Genomic DNA, 17,353 nt, shown 5'->3' on the forward strand with positions numbered 1-17,353 from the left:
TCTCTTGAAGATAATATGAGATTATAGTAAAGGATTTCTGTTTACACACACACATTTTGAGTGGAATCATACCAATCACACACAGATCATGAGCGGTGTGGGAACTTGCAGAAACTCATGCAACATCTCCTGAAGCAACACAGCAAGTGATAACATCTCTGATCAGAGCAGCTTACTAATAACTGCCACTATGCATTCTGCCACACATTTGCTGACACCAGAGAAATGCCCAGATTCAACACTCTTCCTCCAGAGCCTGGAGCAGAGATCAAATGCTCTCCAATGATTAAAGGTCTTGCTACCAACAAACATAGCACTATTAGCCAGATATCCTCACTCCCTCCAATGTATCTCAACATCCTGCCACTTTGCTTTTTACAAAGTTATTGTCTTCAGCCACTTCTTAGCAGATCACCAATTAAATCGTGTTCAGTGCAGAGAAAACCGCAGAGAATTTAACCATCAAATTCTAAAATCTGATTATTTACAAGACAAATTTGCAGGGAGGAGGAATGGCCCAGATTTGGCAGGGAAGGAAAATGGCCCACATTTGGCATGGTTAAGGACCTTCTGCCCCCTTCTTTACTACCATGCAAATCAAACTCAAACAAAAGTGGTATCAATGATCCTGAGTTTACGCTAATGAACTTATTTCCCTATAGAAAAGTTAATACTAACCTTTAATCCTTGAAGTTAGGTTAAAGGAACCTAGCGCAGCTATAATACAGACATATACCAGTATATATACACTGATAAGTCAGGCTAACTTTTCTTCTTATAACTTTTAAACAAAGCAACAGAGTGCAACCAACCCAACATTAATACGTGAGATGTCTAATTTCTAAAATAATTACATTCATAATATGTGGAAGTATCCTTACATATAGTAAGCAGCTATAAGCTCCAAATACCCAGAACTACTTAGTTCATTCCACTCAGACCAAGTACATACTTCCTCACAGTGGGAGAAGAAGAAAGTTCCCTTTGCGTTTGCCCTTCACTGGCTGCTGCTACTGTTCATTTTCCACCAGCTGTTACACTCTTCACACCCCTGTGGGAGGCAAATCAGCACAGTAAGCCAGCAGAAACTAACCCCAGAAAGAGGAGCATAGAGTTTTCTGCTGGCCCAGCACAGTAAGTCCCACCTCTGGTGTTCATCAACACAAGGGAGAGGCCAGGAACACATAACCGCGAGAAACTGCATACAGAAGGAGCAGCTTGAGTAAAGGTAGGAAGAAAGAGCTCCTCCACGCAATAGCAGCAAGGTGTTAGACCAGCTTGGTTACTTGTGAAATCGTACTGACTACGCTAGCATTTTCTCTTCCAGGTGACAAGTCAGATGGAAGTCAAAGCTGTCAGTCAAAAATAAGACAACACATCTTAGTACTGTCACTATCTTTGGTCTTCATTCAGAAAAATGTGTGTCCTTAGTACATTTGTTCTGTAAGTATGATAGTGAATGCAACAGAAGGAAAACAAAAAAGATAACAAATGAAGAGAGCGCTTCATTTCCACTTTTGTGGAAATACAAAAAGGCATGTCACATCATGGTCTGCAAACTTTTCTGGTAGAGACGTAGATCTCTTCGGAAAGCTCTGCATATATAAATTGCATGACAAGCTGTATGTATAAAAACAAAACTAATTTGATAAACACCTTCTAAGTAGGGCATGAGTCCTAAGAGGTTTAGAAATCCCTGGTTTACTCTGAGGGTAAGCTTTAACCATACATCTGAGGTCTTGTATTTCACAAGGGAGCAAATCAAATGAAAACTGGTAAGATGTTTCTATTTTTACATCCTACTTATATCCAGATAAAGAAGCAGCATAGAAAGTGACAATCAAAAAATAGACATGTAAAATACTTCCTGATCCTTTGGTTTTGCTACTCTGCTCCTAACTCCTCTCTGCTCCCTTATTCTGCAAGGCTAAATGTGACGAAAGATATAATAAGAAACTATAGAAACAAGGTGTTGAGAGGAAAGGCAGTCAGAGAAAAGATCACACACAAAACAAAACAACAACAAACAGAAATGGGATAGTAATGGTAGTAAGAAATTCAAGTGGTAAGCAAGCAGTGTGTTAAAAGGCTGGTGTATTTCCATCAGCAAACTTGATACCTGTAGGTAATGTTCTATTTTCACGGCAATGTCACAATGCTCTTAGTAGCATATAGATCCGTGAACTTCCGGGGCGTGCATTCTCTCCCCACTGTAATGCAATATTTCACACTGGCTAAGGTTTCTACAGAACTACATCATTCTGCCTCACTTGAACTATAAAAATTCACCTCCTCAGTGCTTTTCCAGACACAGCCATACATCTCACTGAACTTGAGCAAGGTCACGTTCCGATTGCAGTAACAATGAATGGCCGGAAATACCTGTGGAAATTCATGGATCCTTTATTTTATCCATTCAGCTTGCCACTGAACTGACCTAAGGTTTCCTCACTGTGTTTCCAAAGGAAGGAAAGAAAACATTAGAGCACTGATGCCCTGAGAATGCTCTGAGCAGACACAACCTTCATACTGAAGTCCATTGTAGCCACTTCCTTTGAGATGCTACTGTTTCATCAAAAATTCATGATGGACTTGCAATCAGCTTTGAAATGTGATTGCTAGCTTCCAAAATTATCATTCAAACACCACAAAATTCGAGGCACCCTGAGAATCCCAATTCCCAAAGCTATGACACGATAGTCTCATTAAAACTGTTGCAGAGAGGTTTCAAAACACAATCCTCATAAACCTGAACACTGCAATAAATTACATGAGTCATCCGTAAGACCAACACGTTATGATAAACTTACTGAAAAAGAATCACTGGTATTTCATAAGCCTTATTTTTCAATATTTGAGAAGAGCAACTTTACAGATCTCTTAAAAAATAAAAGCTTTTAATGAAAAAAAATGGAGATTTAAAATATATGTGATCTTTAACATCAAAGTGTTGTGCTCATCACTAGTTATTTTGGGGACTGCTACACTAAACTGTGATCTTAGAGATAATCTCTCTCTTATGGCATGTTGCATTTCATTCACACAACTGTATTATTGATGCCAACCAAGTTTTCCAACACAAAGTTGTACACGGGTCTCCTACAGATTAAGGCCTTTATTAAATAAAGTAGCCCATTCAGACTGGCTTAAATGCTTCCCAATTCTGGGCACACTTTAAAATACATTCTCATTAATTTCAGATATTCAACATTTACTATTTTACCTCTTCCAATAATCTGCGAAAAAGTAATTTTGTACTTGGAGCTTTTGCTAACTCTCGTGACCGTGCTTCACCACTATGCTGTTCATTTGCAATGTTAGACAAAATTCAACAAAAGGAATCAAAATTTCTTCATATCTTTTTCTTAGAAGGAGCCTTTTTCAGTCAGTTAAACTAGTTGGGAACATTCACAAAGTTTCATTAGTGAAAACTGCTTTAAGATTTTATTTCTAACAACTTGCGGTTTGTCTCAGTTCCATTTGAGAAGTGATACTCGGGATGTGAACACTTGAGGACGGCACCTTTCTTGCAACCAAACAGCCTACAAATTAGCCAAGGACCACATCTTCGTGAACCTCAGAGTAGCACGATGATTTCTACGCCAGCTGCTACAGTTTTTGTAAATCCTGCTGTACTGGGTGTAAACGGCAAGGTGCTGGCAGTGCGGGGCCTGCAGGGGTGGCCCCTGCGGGAAGGGGCCAGGGGCTGCCCTGTCCCAGGCCCAGCTGGCTCCAACAGACCCACACAGCTGAGCCCCTCAGCGAAGCTGGCAGCACCTCTGGGAAAGCTTATTTACGAAAGGGCAGAAAATGCCACAGAGAGGAGGAGGGAACAAAAGGAGTGAGAAACAGCAGAGGGAACGTCAAGGTCAGAGAAGGAGGGGGAGGAGGTGCTCCATGTGCCGGAGCAGATATCCACCACTGCAGCCTGGGAAGGACCCAAGCTGGAGCAGGTGGCTATGCCCTAAAGGAACTGCAGCACATGGAGAGCCTCTGCCAGAGCAGATTTCTTTCCTGGAGGACTGTAGCCAGCACGGAGCCCACACGAGAGCAGAGGGAAAACGTGAGAAGGAAGGAGCAGCAGAAAGAAACCACCTCTCACTGACTATAACCCCTTTGCCCCCCGCACCACACGGGGAGGGGCACAGGAATCTGGCGTGCAGGAGTGAAGTTGAGCCTGGGAAAGGGGGGAGGAAAAGTGTTGCTTTCACGCCTGTCTTCCTGTTTCTTACTATCTGAATCTATTTTAAGTGGCAACAAATTAAATTAATTTTCCCCAAGTCGAGCCTGTTTTGCCCACAACAGTAATTAGAAAGTGATCTCCCTGTCTTTATCTGAAGCTACGAGTCTTCTCATCCTATTTTCTGTCCCTGCCCCACTAAGGAAGGAGAGAGACTGAGCAGCTGAGTGGGCATTTGCTGTTAGCCAAGGCTAACCCACCACACCTGCACGTAACAGTTTTGACCCAATCTTTTATGGAAGTGCTGATGAAGCAAGAGCTCAAACAGAGATTTGTGTTACATGGCATGAATCTTGTTACTGCTGCTGAGTCCTGGTTCTGAAGGAGAGAAATGTAATACAAACTGCATAAGTGCCTAACAGTTCTGAGTTAGCTTAAAGACCCTTCCTTCATCTATCTATCCTTTGTGAAAAACAATGCAAGTCACAGGCTTGACACAGAGCACACATTTTCCATGATCCAAATTGTGACTATTACTTATAGAATAGCAAAGGCAGTGACCAATCCATTAACATTTCTCTTCCCTCTTTATCTTAAAGGTCAGTAAGCTCACAAAGCCTTTCAAATACAATCCATCAGATACAGAAATTAGTTCTAGTAAGTGTCATTTTTGTGCATCCAAAATCCTACATAAACTGTCATTTACATTTGATCCACTATCAGGTTTTATACAGACTCCTAATTCTGTGAGGGAGTAGATAGGATCCATCAGCAGAACAAAACAGAACCAACAATACAATAATCAAGTTCAGAACAAACAATACAATAATCAAGTTCACTCAAATTACTGCACCTCTCAAGTGCTGCGCTTCTCCAGAAGTATATACTATTGCCTTATGCATCCACACAGACCTTCATCCTGGGAGCTGTCACCGCTATTTCTTCCTTCCTCTAATTTGGGTTGCAAGCTTCAAGGGATGGGAACTTGATAATAGGAAATACTATATCAATGCAAGACAGCCCAAATAATAATCCAGCCCATTAAAATTTCTGTCAACTTCTCTAATCCCCATTTCCAAACAGGAGGTGTAATTAAGTCCTCGTAAAGTAACAGTCTATTCTTTTGCAACAGTGCAAGACTGAAGAGCTTACAAGAGGGCTTCCCCAAAGGATTCCTTCCCATCTATGTTCAAAGAGCAATAAACCCTATTCCTAGCAATGTTGATATCCTCAGTTAAAATGCTCCAGCATTCAAGAGTCAGAGCCAATTCCCTACACACCAATATATGGACAGAATGAAGATCCTCTCCGCTCTTTTTCTTCTTCTCATGCTTTTAAATCGTTCCTGTGACACATTGTTCCACATTCAGCCAAAAAACAGATCTTTTGTTATCTAGCTGATTTGTAAAACTGAACATTACTACCAAAGAAAGCAGTGAAGTTCTGAGTACTTTTTCTTCAATTAATTGCTTCAGATTAACTAACAACAGGGATACGCACCAGAGCGCCTTTCAGTTCATATCTCTCTTCACGGGTGGAACAGAGGCATTGCCTCTCCTTTGTAGTCTCACTAGCTGATAACCTTGGCCTGCAACCTGTTAGGTACACCAGGATCTAGAACACAAACTTACAGTCTTAGACACTCTCAACAGCAGGGGCATGTACTTCATTAAATAAATCACTATCTTCCTGTGTCACTCCACTACAAAGGAAGAGTGCCTTATGATCACTTAGCTTACTGACTGTTGATGTTCTCAGTTAGCTAGAACTTGGAAGCCATGGACATTGATTTAATCGTTCTTGTGCTGTCAGAAAGAGATAAAATCTACATATGATACTTTCCCATGTTTTAAAGATCAGGAAATGCTCCAATAATTTGTATTTTGACTGGTGCAGAATCTAGAAGATACCATAATAGGAAAATCACTGAAGTGTAAAGTTACGCAGACTGCATAATCTTCTCCGATATGCTTCAGTTAGGTAAAAAGTACCCAGGTCAGAGAAATTTAAGTCAAACTGTCAATAACGTCTTCTGCCTAGCTCTCCCTGCCTGTCTGAAATACCTTAGTACATCTTAAAACTATGAAGATCATGCTTCCCAAACAGACAGCCAAAAAACATTTGCCATTACTTGAAATGATCTCTAACTAGTTCATGGTCTATAACTCAATGAAGCATGTCCTTAAACTAAACATAATACCTTCCACCTTTTCACTTGTGTTTATTTTTAGTTAGTATAATACCAGTGTGTTTCAGGATCATCAGCCAGTTGTTCTTAAGGCCAGCGCATATAAGGTTATCTACTACCCATCCATCTATTCTTAAATCCTCTCTCTTCTCTTTTTACTTTGATTCAGGCTTTTCCTCTTTTATTTGTATTTCTATAGACCTGAATCATGCAGTTTTCTTCCCTGCCTAAACATGGAAAGCTATCACTGCCTTCGCAACAGACTCCCAGTGACGCCAACCTTACGCCTCATCCTCTCTCTGTGTTAACTTACCATCTCTGAATTCACCCCAAGTTCAGTCTCTGCAGACTTGATTTCTCTCTAAAAATACCTCCAGGTCCACCTCAAGCAGATGAGTGAGCCCAGAGAGGTAGACACTATCCCCATGTCTTTTCTTACACACAGAATGAAGGCATCCATGCCAAAGAGAAAAACTTCCCTCCATCTCCCTTGTTCATTAGGCACTTCCATACCTCAGAACGAAGCACTGCTTTTCACCTCTGTCAGCTGAACATTTAAAAGTTTGTGATATAAGAAATAAGAGACCAAGCAAACCATTCATAGCTTTTATAAGAAAATAAATGAAGCTGCACTATATTGATATGTTTTTCAGAAAAAGGACAGAAGCCTTCATACAACATGCTGTGTACAGACACTCCGGCCACGCACAGAAAGCAGAAGGGCATTTAGGGCTTTATGCACGCTGTCAGCATGTGTGCCTGCAGAACTGCAACACTAATGATAAACCATCAGACTGCTCAGCAGTTCAGGACGTAAATCCACAGGGCCCCGCTGCCGGCAAGGCGAGACGAAAAGAAACGCGGCCTCCCTCGGACTTCAGAGGGGTGCTCCAGCGAGGGGAGAGCGCCCCAGCTCAACGCCCGGGGGCGATTTCCGAGGCGCCCGCACGCCGGGGTCAGGCCCTCGGCGGCACCCGCCTCCCCGCCGCCCTCCTCGGGGCTCCTGCTCCGCGGGGCCGCACCGGCCGGGCCGCCCCGACCCGCTCCCCGCCCCTCCAGCGGCCCCCACGCCCCGCCGCCTCCCCGGGCACCGCGGGGCGGCCCGCAGGCCCCTCACGCCGGCCCGCCCGGCTGCACCTGCCGGGCCCGGCGTCCGGGAGCCCCGCCGGCCGCCCCCCTCGGGCCCTCCGCCGCGGCCTGCCACCTCCCGCCCTGCGCCGCACCGTTAGCGATGAGCTTGGCCGAGAGCTGCTTGACGAGCTCGGGGATCCGCTCCCACTGGCACTCCGAGCGGCACCGCTCGATCTCCGTCTCCAGCCGCGAGCCCGCCTTCTTGGTGGCCATGGCCAGGCCGGGCCGGGCCGATGGGCCCCGGCGGGGGAAGGGGCCGGGGCAGCGGGAAGGGGAAGGCGGGGAAACGGCGGCGGCGGCGGCACCGGGCGCCTGGGCGGCGGCGGCGGCAGCGACTGGAGCGGGAGAACTTGAGGGCTGCGGCCCGCGCCGCGCTGGCGGCCGAGCGGCGGGAGTGGCGCCACCTGCCGGGCAGCGGCGGGGCGGCGCGGCGCGGGGCGGGGCCAGGAGGCGGGGGCGGCCCGCAGCCCGCCCGGGGAGCGCGGCCCCGGCTGCGCGGCTGCGGTGGCGGCAGTGCCTGCCTGCCGGCAAGGGCCGGGCCGCGGCCGTGACTGCCCTGACACCCAGAGGAGAGGGAGGGAGGCTGCCTAACGAGACAGCCGCGCTGCTGAAGGTGCCGCTGGGGCCGGTACAGCCGGGGTCCTGCGGCCACCGGCAGGAGCTGCTCCTTTAAAATTATTTGTCGATTACACATGGGAAGACCAAAAAAAGAAAAAAAAAAAGGAAAATTCATCTAATCTCATTCTTCCACAGGCTAATGATGAACATGTACCATCGCCCTGTCTGCTATACTCTTCCACTTCCACAAAACGTAACACAAAATCCATTCCTGCCCGTAAACAGTCACCTCTTCCCCGACTTTGAAACCACTCATCCACACTCGCTCTAGGGTTCTTATATCATTTAAAGGCATTCTCCCTTTTGTCTTCTCCACCCACGTACCTCGCACCGTGCATTCTCTGTGGTCTCATTTAGCTGATACACTTCTTCACATCTTAACCCATAGAAAGGTGGACCTCAGTGTGGCCCACCAGCTCAGTACTCACTTGCTCCTTAAACAGCAGAGGGTAGAGCAGTGCCTGTATAACAAAGATCTGCACTGTACGTAGATTATGCCCTGTTTTGAGAAAATAAATGCACTTCCAACATTTGGGTGGAATAAAAATACTAGCTGAAACAATTTCAATAAATACCATGTATCTTTGGCAAATGCTACATCACACGTGACACACCAGTTCCACAAACTTGTGTACACCTCAGAAAACAACCGCCATGACTGATTTTCAGTGAAAAATGTAGCAAAAAGACCAAGACTGCATTGAATAAAAACCTTGAAAATTGCTATTTACCTTTCCCAAAATAAGGGTAGAGCCCATTGACAGAAAGAACAGGCTTTGCAGAGATGTGGTGTAATCTGCTACATTAGACACAACAGGAATTTAAATCATTTTAAAAGTCTTGCTCCACATCCTTGGGTTATAGTGCGGACTTGTACAATTAATTCTCTTTATCCCCAGAAAGGAGAAGTCAGTGAGGCCAATAGGTATTTGGTTGAGTTTGTGAGGATGACTGACTGCTGGTTTGAAGATTCAAAATACAGGATGGATGCTATTACTGCTCTTACATGCATTGCACTCCTCTGGATGTAGCACATTTTAGTCTTCAGAAACGTCAAGATCACAAACTCAGAAGTCAAATTTGGGCAAATGTAACATTACCAGCCTGAGACAGGTCAATCATTGTTTCGTAACTATTAAGAACAATAAATCTATTCCCCAAACCCTGTGAATTATGATCTTCAAACTCTTGGCGAACAACACTATCACCCATCACCTTTATGTACTGTTACATAAATAGATCAGTTAAACGTAAACATGGCATTGGTAGAGTCATTCACATAACAGAATTTCTAAACAATTTTCTAGTTTGTGTGTGCGTGTGTCACATATACTAGGGACAGGTGCTTTCTGAAGTTTTGCTTGATTTCGATCACAACTGAAAGACTGGAAAAAGGATGCATCTTTTTAAAGACAGGAAATCAACAATTGCCATTGAATGATTAATTGATCAGGAACGGACCCAGGCTTGTGTGACTAAAAGCTTGTCCGTGTGTTCCCCAGATGTATCCTCAATGTAATAAATATCCACTTCCTACAAACCTTGCTTTGCTTCTATCCTTAGACCATCACGGCTATTGCAACTCTATGACAGGTATCAGGTGTCTTTCTCATGTTTCAAATAATTTACTTTTCATTCCCAGTGCTACTGAAAGCATAATAGCACAAAATTCAGATATTGTAATCTGCCTTTTTATCAAGTTCAATTTCAAACAAAGTCTACTTCAGATTTTAAAAAGTGAAATAGAAACAGCAGCAGAACATAACAGTGTTTAAGAAATACAATGGAGTACTGCAGGAGTGGAAAGAAGATTTAATACTGCAACAAAAGCAAAAGGAGAAATATGTGATAAAGCATTTTTTGCTTACATGAGGTTTCAGAAGATCCAGAGAACATTAAACTGATTATAGCATGGCGTTTTACTGGAGAGATAAGACAATTAAATTAAAAATGAGGCAGGAAAGGAATGATAATTCAAAATCTTTGATATCATAACTACTGGTTCTTTTACACATAAGACTATGAAAACTAAAATTCCAACTTTTGAGAAGAGTTAATTTGCTTATGAAGATTATTCATATTTATTCATAACAATTTTAACACATTTTGTTAGCACTGATCACATCATTTCAGTAAAAGCTACCAGCAAAAGAATAGTATTAAAATATTTACTTAACAGTTCATCAGGCTTATTATCTCAACAGCTACTATTTATGAAGTGAGACATCTATGCAAAAGGAATTAGTATATTTTGAAATGCATTGGAACAATTAGGAAATCTGCTTTAACATTAATGAAACTTCCATATACCTAAGACTGCTCTGAGAAGATTCCATTGTAGATGACCCATAATCATACACAATAATGGATCTGGAATGAATAGCATAAAAGTGATATAGACAAGAAGTCTGATCTTGCATATTTTGTCAATTGCCACTTATTTTTTCAAACCAAAAGAAAGTATTGGTTTCTGGAAATGGCCTACTTAGTAAACTGTCGGCACAGAGTGAAGTGCCAGGCACTTTGCTAGAAATAGGAAGCTTGCTTGTAAGGTGAGGTAGTTGGCTAGCTAGAAGATAGAGAGTGACCTGGTTTCTGAAAATGATGGAAAATTAAAATGCAGGAAAAGTAACTAAAATGTATTGGTCAACCATTTTGCTTTATGCCATCTCTCCCACTCCAATCCCCCCAAACACAGGGCAATAAGAGAAATAATGGATTGTTCAGTGCAATTTCATGAGCTTGGTATGCAGAAACAGGAACTTTCAGTACGCAGGAACGCACCAATATGGTACTCTGATACTTCTGGTAACCTGAAAATAAACCTGATAAAGAAGGTTTCTGCACTAGTACTGCATACAGAACTATGAGATACAGAAGTGATAGGGGTTTAAACTGGTAAAATTGTAAAAGTTATAGAGAATATAAACTGACTTAAATAAAGTAACATTTTAATCTCTACTAAGACATTAAACATTCTATAACAAGGAATCAGAAAAAACAATTCAAAAAGTATCTGCATTTTTAAAGGTAACATTCAGATAGAATACTAGGAACTCACGTGAGCAAAAAAAAAAATGCAAGCAAACTTACAAGATTACTGGGTTTTATTCTAGACTGAGTTTCTGGCTTCTTAGGCAAATACTATTCACTGCTGAAGAGGCAGGGGAGGAACCAAACCTCACCTTTGTGCTAGTGTTCCTTTATTCTTAAAAAAAAAAAAAAAAAAAGTTTAAACCAGTATTTTCATGAGAGCTTTGCTGAAGTCAGCTCACTGTTATGGAGGCCCTTGAAAGAACAGGCTAGTCAAAGCTTAACATCCAATTTGTGTCAAAGGCTATCAATGTTTAATGGCAAGTGTTTCACTATTTACAGAAAAAGTGTTTAATATGCAAGTTTACCTACTACTCTGGTTTTAGTATGGCACACTGACCAGTGGTTTGTTTTTTTTTTCCAAGCAGAGTTTGTCTGAAGCTGCTAATCAAAGTGCTGATTATTAAAACTGTTTTCTTCCTCAGAGTTTCTAGACCGTACATCACAAAGACGACAATTTTGAGGGAAATATAATGTTACAGAAGATAGCACAAAAGTTCTTATTTTATCTCCACAAAGTGTAAAATAGAATTAAAAAGTGAATATTAAGAAGAAGCTTTTCCTCAGCACAAATCCAATTTCTTATCTTTCAATTCAAATCAACATTTTAACGTCTATTAAGATGTTAAATGTATTCTATTGCAAGTGATCAGAGATGCAATTCAAATATTATTTGTATTTTAAAGCAACCATATTCAACTCCTACTACCGTCTGCCATTTTCTTAAATGTGAAGTGCAAAAATTTTCAGGCCAAAATGCATTAATGTGAGAAGCAATTTCTCTACAGTGAAGAGCACAACTCATAAGAATTAGAGGCAAAAGTTTTACTGGAATCTAAGTCTTTTTTTTCAGTTAGCGTAACACTGTTAGTGAAACGAGGTAACTGCAGAGTTCTCCATTCCTACTGAAGCCAGTAATCTCTATGAAATTTAGAACAGACCATATGAAAATTGTTGGAGAAAATAATTTCACAGTGTCACTTGGTTCCTTTCTGAGAGTATCAAAATGCAATTTAAAGGGAAGTAAAGTGAGACTGAACAGCATCCACAAAATCAACAGTTTGATGACATGCACATTATAAAACCTGCCACCCCTGCCTCATAGCATGGAATACAGTCACATAAGAAGTGAAATATGCTTTATCAAAATATTTCAACATTTCAAGGTTTTGTATTTACATGAGTTTATTTTCTTACAGATAAAAGTTACATCTGTGAATGTACATTATTTTGTAAACCATTAAGCCCTTACTGCTGTTTGAAAGTTAAAATCATACACAAAACAATTCAGGAAAACCTAGGAACCTGGAAAGCATTTTTTTTTTTTCTTCACAATGGACTTTTGATTTTGTAGTTTGTTGCTTTCAAACTTACTCAATTCATACTGCATTTGTCAAATAATGGGCAGTAGAACTGATACTTAAAAAGGAATATATGCCTGTACAATCAGGCAAATACTGATTTTTCACTATTGTATGAAATCCCTTGATGTTAATTCTTAGTCTTTAATAAATGACAGTGCTAACAGTCATTGCTATTGATAGACTGAATGTGAAGTTTAATTACTAATTGTGCTGCAAAAGATAAAAAGTCAGACTTCAAAAGAGATCTTTTCCAAGCCCATTCATGCTAAATGGGAACCAGCATTGCCAATGAAAGGGCAACAAAGAGTATCACTCAACCGGCAATATATATTGAAATCATATTGGTTTGGCCCAGTGTTTCATACTGCATTTTAAACCTGTCATACTGTTTCTGGAAATACCCTCCACATCACAAATGCATATATTTACACATACCAAAAAAAAAAAAAAAGAAAAAAAAGAAAAAATGTCACCTCCCAGAATTAAAAAAAGCACGTCACTGGTGTTTATAGGCTGCATAGATGTGAGTATTTATATCTGAATTGCTACTTGTTCCACACCTGTATTTTTACAAAGCTATATTGCCAGTAAATTTGCTATCCTATATTAACATGTAGTAACTAACAGGAAGCAAAATGGGAAGAAAAATACCATAGTTTGCTGTTTCTCACCTTTATTGCACCAGCGTAAAATTTTTCAGCCTTGTTCAAAGGTCTATGGATTTCAAGTAAATGCTTTGGCTACTTTTAAGTTCAGGGAAGAGCCAAGGTAAGGTCTAATCTTCCATTGTGTTAAACTCACAGTAAGCCTCTTTCCTGCTGTATTTCAAACTGTTGTCCCACACCGTGATGCTCGTAGGGCAGCAGGTAAAGAGGGTCTCCGCACTGTCTTTGCACAATAACAAAACTGATAGACATAGTACAGCTAAACTCTAGATGTGATCCAGATTGTAGCTTAATCTCTCGCTTGAACTAAAAAAAAAAAAAAAATCTTCCTAGACAAATTGAACCTCAGTGGCAAAGACATTTTCCTATTCTTTTGACTCATTTATGCAAAAAGTGTACAGAATAGAACTATTCTGGATTTTAAAAAATAATAATTATGTATTTTTAGAAAGATGCAAGCTTCTTACACTTTAATTAGCCCACTGCTTTTCAGTTCCTTTTGTTCTATCCAGCACAGAAAATAAGTCATGTACCATTTTTAACTATTTCTTATGGGTAAAAATAAGACAGCTATTACATGTTAGGAAATTAGAAAACTAGATTTTAGTAAATACGAACCTTTTCTTAAAACTGAATAAAGTCTCTTTAGCCAGCAAAGCAATAGTGGCAGCTCTTCTCTCTGTAGTACAATTGTTTGGTTTCATTACATTATTGGCTAAAGTCATACTTAGGTTTTATTCCCAGATCAGTTTCTGTCTACACAGAAATCACTGTCTTCACATAATTGCTGCTTCAAACTGCACTCTTAAGTGACCACTTAAGAGAAGATGAAGATCAAGTGTTTCTCACATTGAATTTATTGAGTGCAGCAGTTGAGTTACATCTCTTCTTCAGTTCCTAAGTTCAATCCCTTTAAATAAATTCAATTGTTACATAGAAGAAAAGCTTTGAATTTTCACTTCTTTTTTTTTTTTTTTTTGCAATGTTCCTAGCTACTCATTGGTAATAAAAATTATTTGTATTATTAATAAACATCAATATTTTCCCCACTGCTATTTAAATGCATCTGGGACAAACAATGATGGTTAAATTTGAAGCATCTACAGTGTCATACTGCATTCAAACATTCTCCTTGTTGCTGTATTAGCAGTTAAACAACTTGCCAACTACATTGCCAGACCACCAGAGGGAGTCGAAAACTACATATAATTTCTGAAAGTTTCTAAATCTGTAGGCTGTAGGCTACTGTTTGAAACATTACCAGAAATTGCTGTATGTTGTGAGTACTACGACAAATAGGTAAGAAAACCAAAATAAATTAGAGGAATCCACAGAGATTGGGAGTTGCTGAGGATAATGAAAAAATTCTAGCAACCTCATCAGTTCGTTACTATCCAGAGGTAAGAAAAATGTTTGTGATATAGATAAAGGAGTGTTCAGCAACTATTTTTGTTGTGTGTTTGGAAAGAATGAAAATCATGCATTTAAATTAGATTTTTCAATGACGTTAATAACTGGAGAGAAGTCTTAAAAATCAGTAGATCCAGAATTAGTATACAAAAGTCCTAAAAAAAAGGGTTGCACCCTTCAGTCTCATCACGTCCCTCGGAATAGCTCATGGAATGCCAGGGGCATTGTGGGGACACGGGGCTTGTGCCTATGTGCCAAAGGAAGGCAGAAGACAGTGGTAGAGTATAGCCTGCTTAGCCTGACGTGACCCTAAGAGAAAAACCTGGAAATTTGCATACAAGGTTACATTATGATGTCCAAAAGCAAGGTCCTTAGCAGAGAGAGGAGAAGGAGACTTCCTAGGATCAGCTGCGGCAAATTCCAAGAGACCTGTACTCCAACTGGGCAGAAACACTAAGAACTGGCAAAATGTGGACCCAGTAACAAGAGTGCTAGCTGCTATTTCTGCACAGCAAGTACGAGTTAAGAGACCCGGCCAACCAACAGTCTCTCTCTGCCATAATAACTGGCAGAACCAACAAAATACTGGCTTTATGTTTTGGAAATTAAACTTCATATAAAGAAAACAGCACTTACAAATAGATTAATAGAGAAAATAAGAACACAAAATTGGAGACCTGTGACAAATAAATTTATATAAGAAATTAGATCTTTTAAAAAGCTATCAGGATAATTAACTACTTGGTCAAATACCAAAGAGGCAGTGGATTCTTCAAGTCTTGATGTCTCCAAAACAAGACTGGATGCTTTTCAGGTAACATGAATTGGTCAAACACAAGTTATTTGCTCTACAGAAGACTAACTGATTTACATTTGATACCCTGTTCTACACAGGATGTCAGATAGGAAATCACAGACAACTCCCCGAAATCTTTGCTGCATTGTGCAGTAGCAGCCAACAAAACACCAGGCATCACCAGGAAGGCTACTCAGAACAAAGCAGCATGCATCATTCTGCCACCCTGTAAACCATGGCACGCCTGCATCTTGAGTGCTGCGTGCATTTCTGGTGTCATTGGTTTGACTCAGTAGGACATTTCCTACGTTCTTGCAAAATTCAGTTGGCTTTACACACTGCAACTTACTTTATCTGGCCCTACTCAACCTTTCAGAACTCTATTGCCTAACACTTGCTCTTGTTGGCATAAAGACAAATTCTGCTTGTGTCTTCTGAGATTCTCCAGAAATAAAAATTTTTCCTCTTCACATACTCCGCTATGTCATAGCTCCTTTCTATGAAAAGTTCAACTAGATATTTCCAGGGAAGATTAGGACTAAGCCACAGTTTATTTAAAATACAATAACATGATCAAAGAAGTCTCCACAAGGTCTAGCATTTGCACGAAACCACAGAATGGATCATTTCCAGTCCGCTTCACTGCCCTGGAGATCATTCTACCTATCAGCACAGACCAGGTAACAATAGAACATATGTACTTTTTTTAGCTGCTTGATAAAAACTGAAGTAGAAAGCAATGATGTTACTGTGATTACAGTTGGTTGGGGATGGATGTGAACTATCGTTCTGTGGGCTTTACCTATCTTCAGTTCACAAAGATGATTCATGAGCAAAGTTTCTGAGGAATAACTGCCAGCTTTCAGCCTCTTAGTGCTCCTGCTGGGTCCAAGTACATGTTCTTGAAAATCTGAAGTTTCACATCTGTAGGACAACGCAGATTTCTCCTACATGCTTCTGACCTAACCCTACTTCAAAGTGTAAAAGGCAAATCAGGCAGCCAGATCTAACACCTGTTGTTCAGAGTATGTTTAGGTCCAAGTTTGAAGGTGCTATTTGAGTTTGTACCTTTTGGTTTGCACTCATTCTCAAAAAAAAAAAAAAAAATTTTTTTGTATTTTTTAAAACTGTTCTTTTTGTACTTCTAACACTATTCATTCCATTTATCAAATATAACAGTTGTCTGAAGACTAAGATACCTATTCAGTCCAGTGTATTTTAAGCTAGGTATTTTTACACTTCTGATAAAGGGAAGGGTTTGTTGCATAGCCTTCCTTCATATTTTTATTCCTTCTATATATTGGACAGTTGACTCTACAGTTCTTTTTGGGCAGAAAGATCCATCCATTGCCTTTCAGGACAAGCAGAAAGACTAGAGAAATCTAAGAGATAAGAGGGTTAACATAAGTAGAAAGCTTAAGAAAGGAACAGAACTAAGTATACAATATGGGGAGTAAAAACAAATAATAATAATTAAAAAAATCCACAAACAAAACCTGCATAACCTACTTAACCCAAATGTACGCTAGAAGAACATGGGATTCTTTAGAGATACTGATAGCATTGCACCATAGGACTTAAACATATAGGCATATTCACACATTTTTCTCCAAAAACAAGCTCCTGACAGTGCTGGAGATCAGTAATAGCTCAAATACCATCAGTCTGTTAGAGACTTGTTCAGATACTTCTCCCTAGTGCCATAAAAGTTGTGCATAATGCAACAGCTAATAAATATCCTTGGTTATTACCTACAAAACTGCCTTCACCCAAGTATCATCTGCCTAGCATTCAGATGTTCAGCTTATTTTTTTTTTTTTTTTAATTCTTCTGTGAGAAGAGTTCCCAGCACAACTTAAGAGTTGGAAGAACAATGGACACACAGACCACTAGCTATCCAAGGGGAAT

At 40.4% G+C, this 17,353-nt stretch overlaps 1 protein-coding gene across 4 annotated transcripts in view; it reads right to left on the minus strand.

The window, feature by feature from the left end:
- Window positions 1-7,743, minus strand: part of TTC7B (tetratricopeptide repeat domain 7B) — a 152,596-nt gene extending 144,853 nt beyond the window's left edge. For all 4 annotated transcript variants that reach the window (XM_050897117.1, XM_050897116.1, XM_050897119.1 and 1 more), the window contains exon 1: window positions 7,592-7,743. In XM_050897117.1, coding sequence (XP_050753074.1) covers window positions 7,592-7,712 — 121 coding nt within the window. In that variant the 5' untranslated portion in view covers window positions 7,713-7,743. The remainder of the gene's footprint in view (window positions 1-7,591) is intronic.
- Between the last annotated feature and the right edge of the window lie 9,610 nt (window positions 7,744-17,353).

This window comes from Gymnogyps californianus, chromosome 5, assembly GCF_018139145.2.
Source record: "Gymnogyps californianus isolate 813 chromosome 5, ASM1813914v2, whole genome shotgun sequence".
Classification (NCBI taxonomy): Eukaryota; Metazoa; Chordata; class Aves; order Accipitriformes; family Cathartidae; genus Gymnogyps; species Gymnogyps californianus.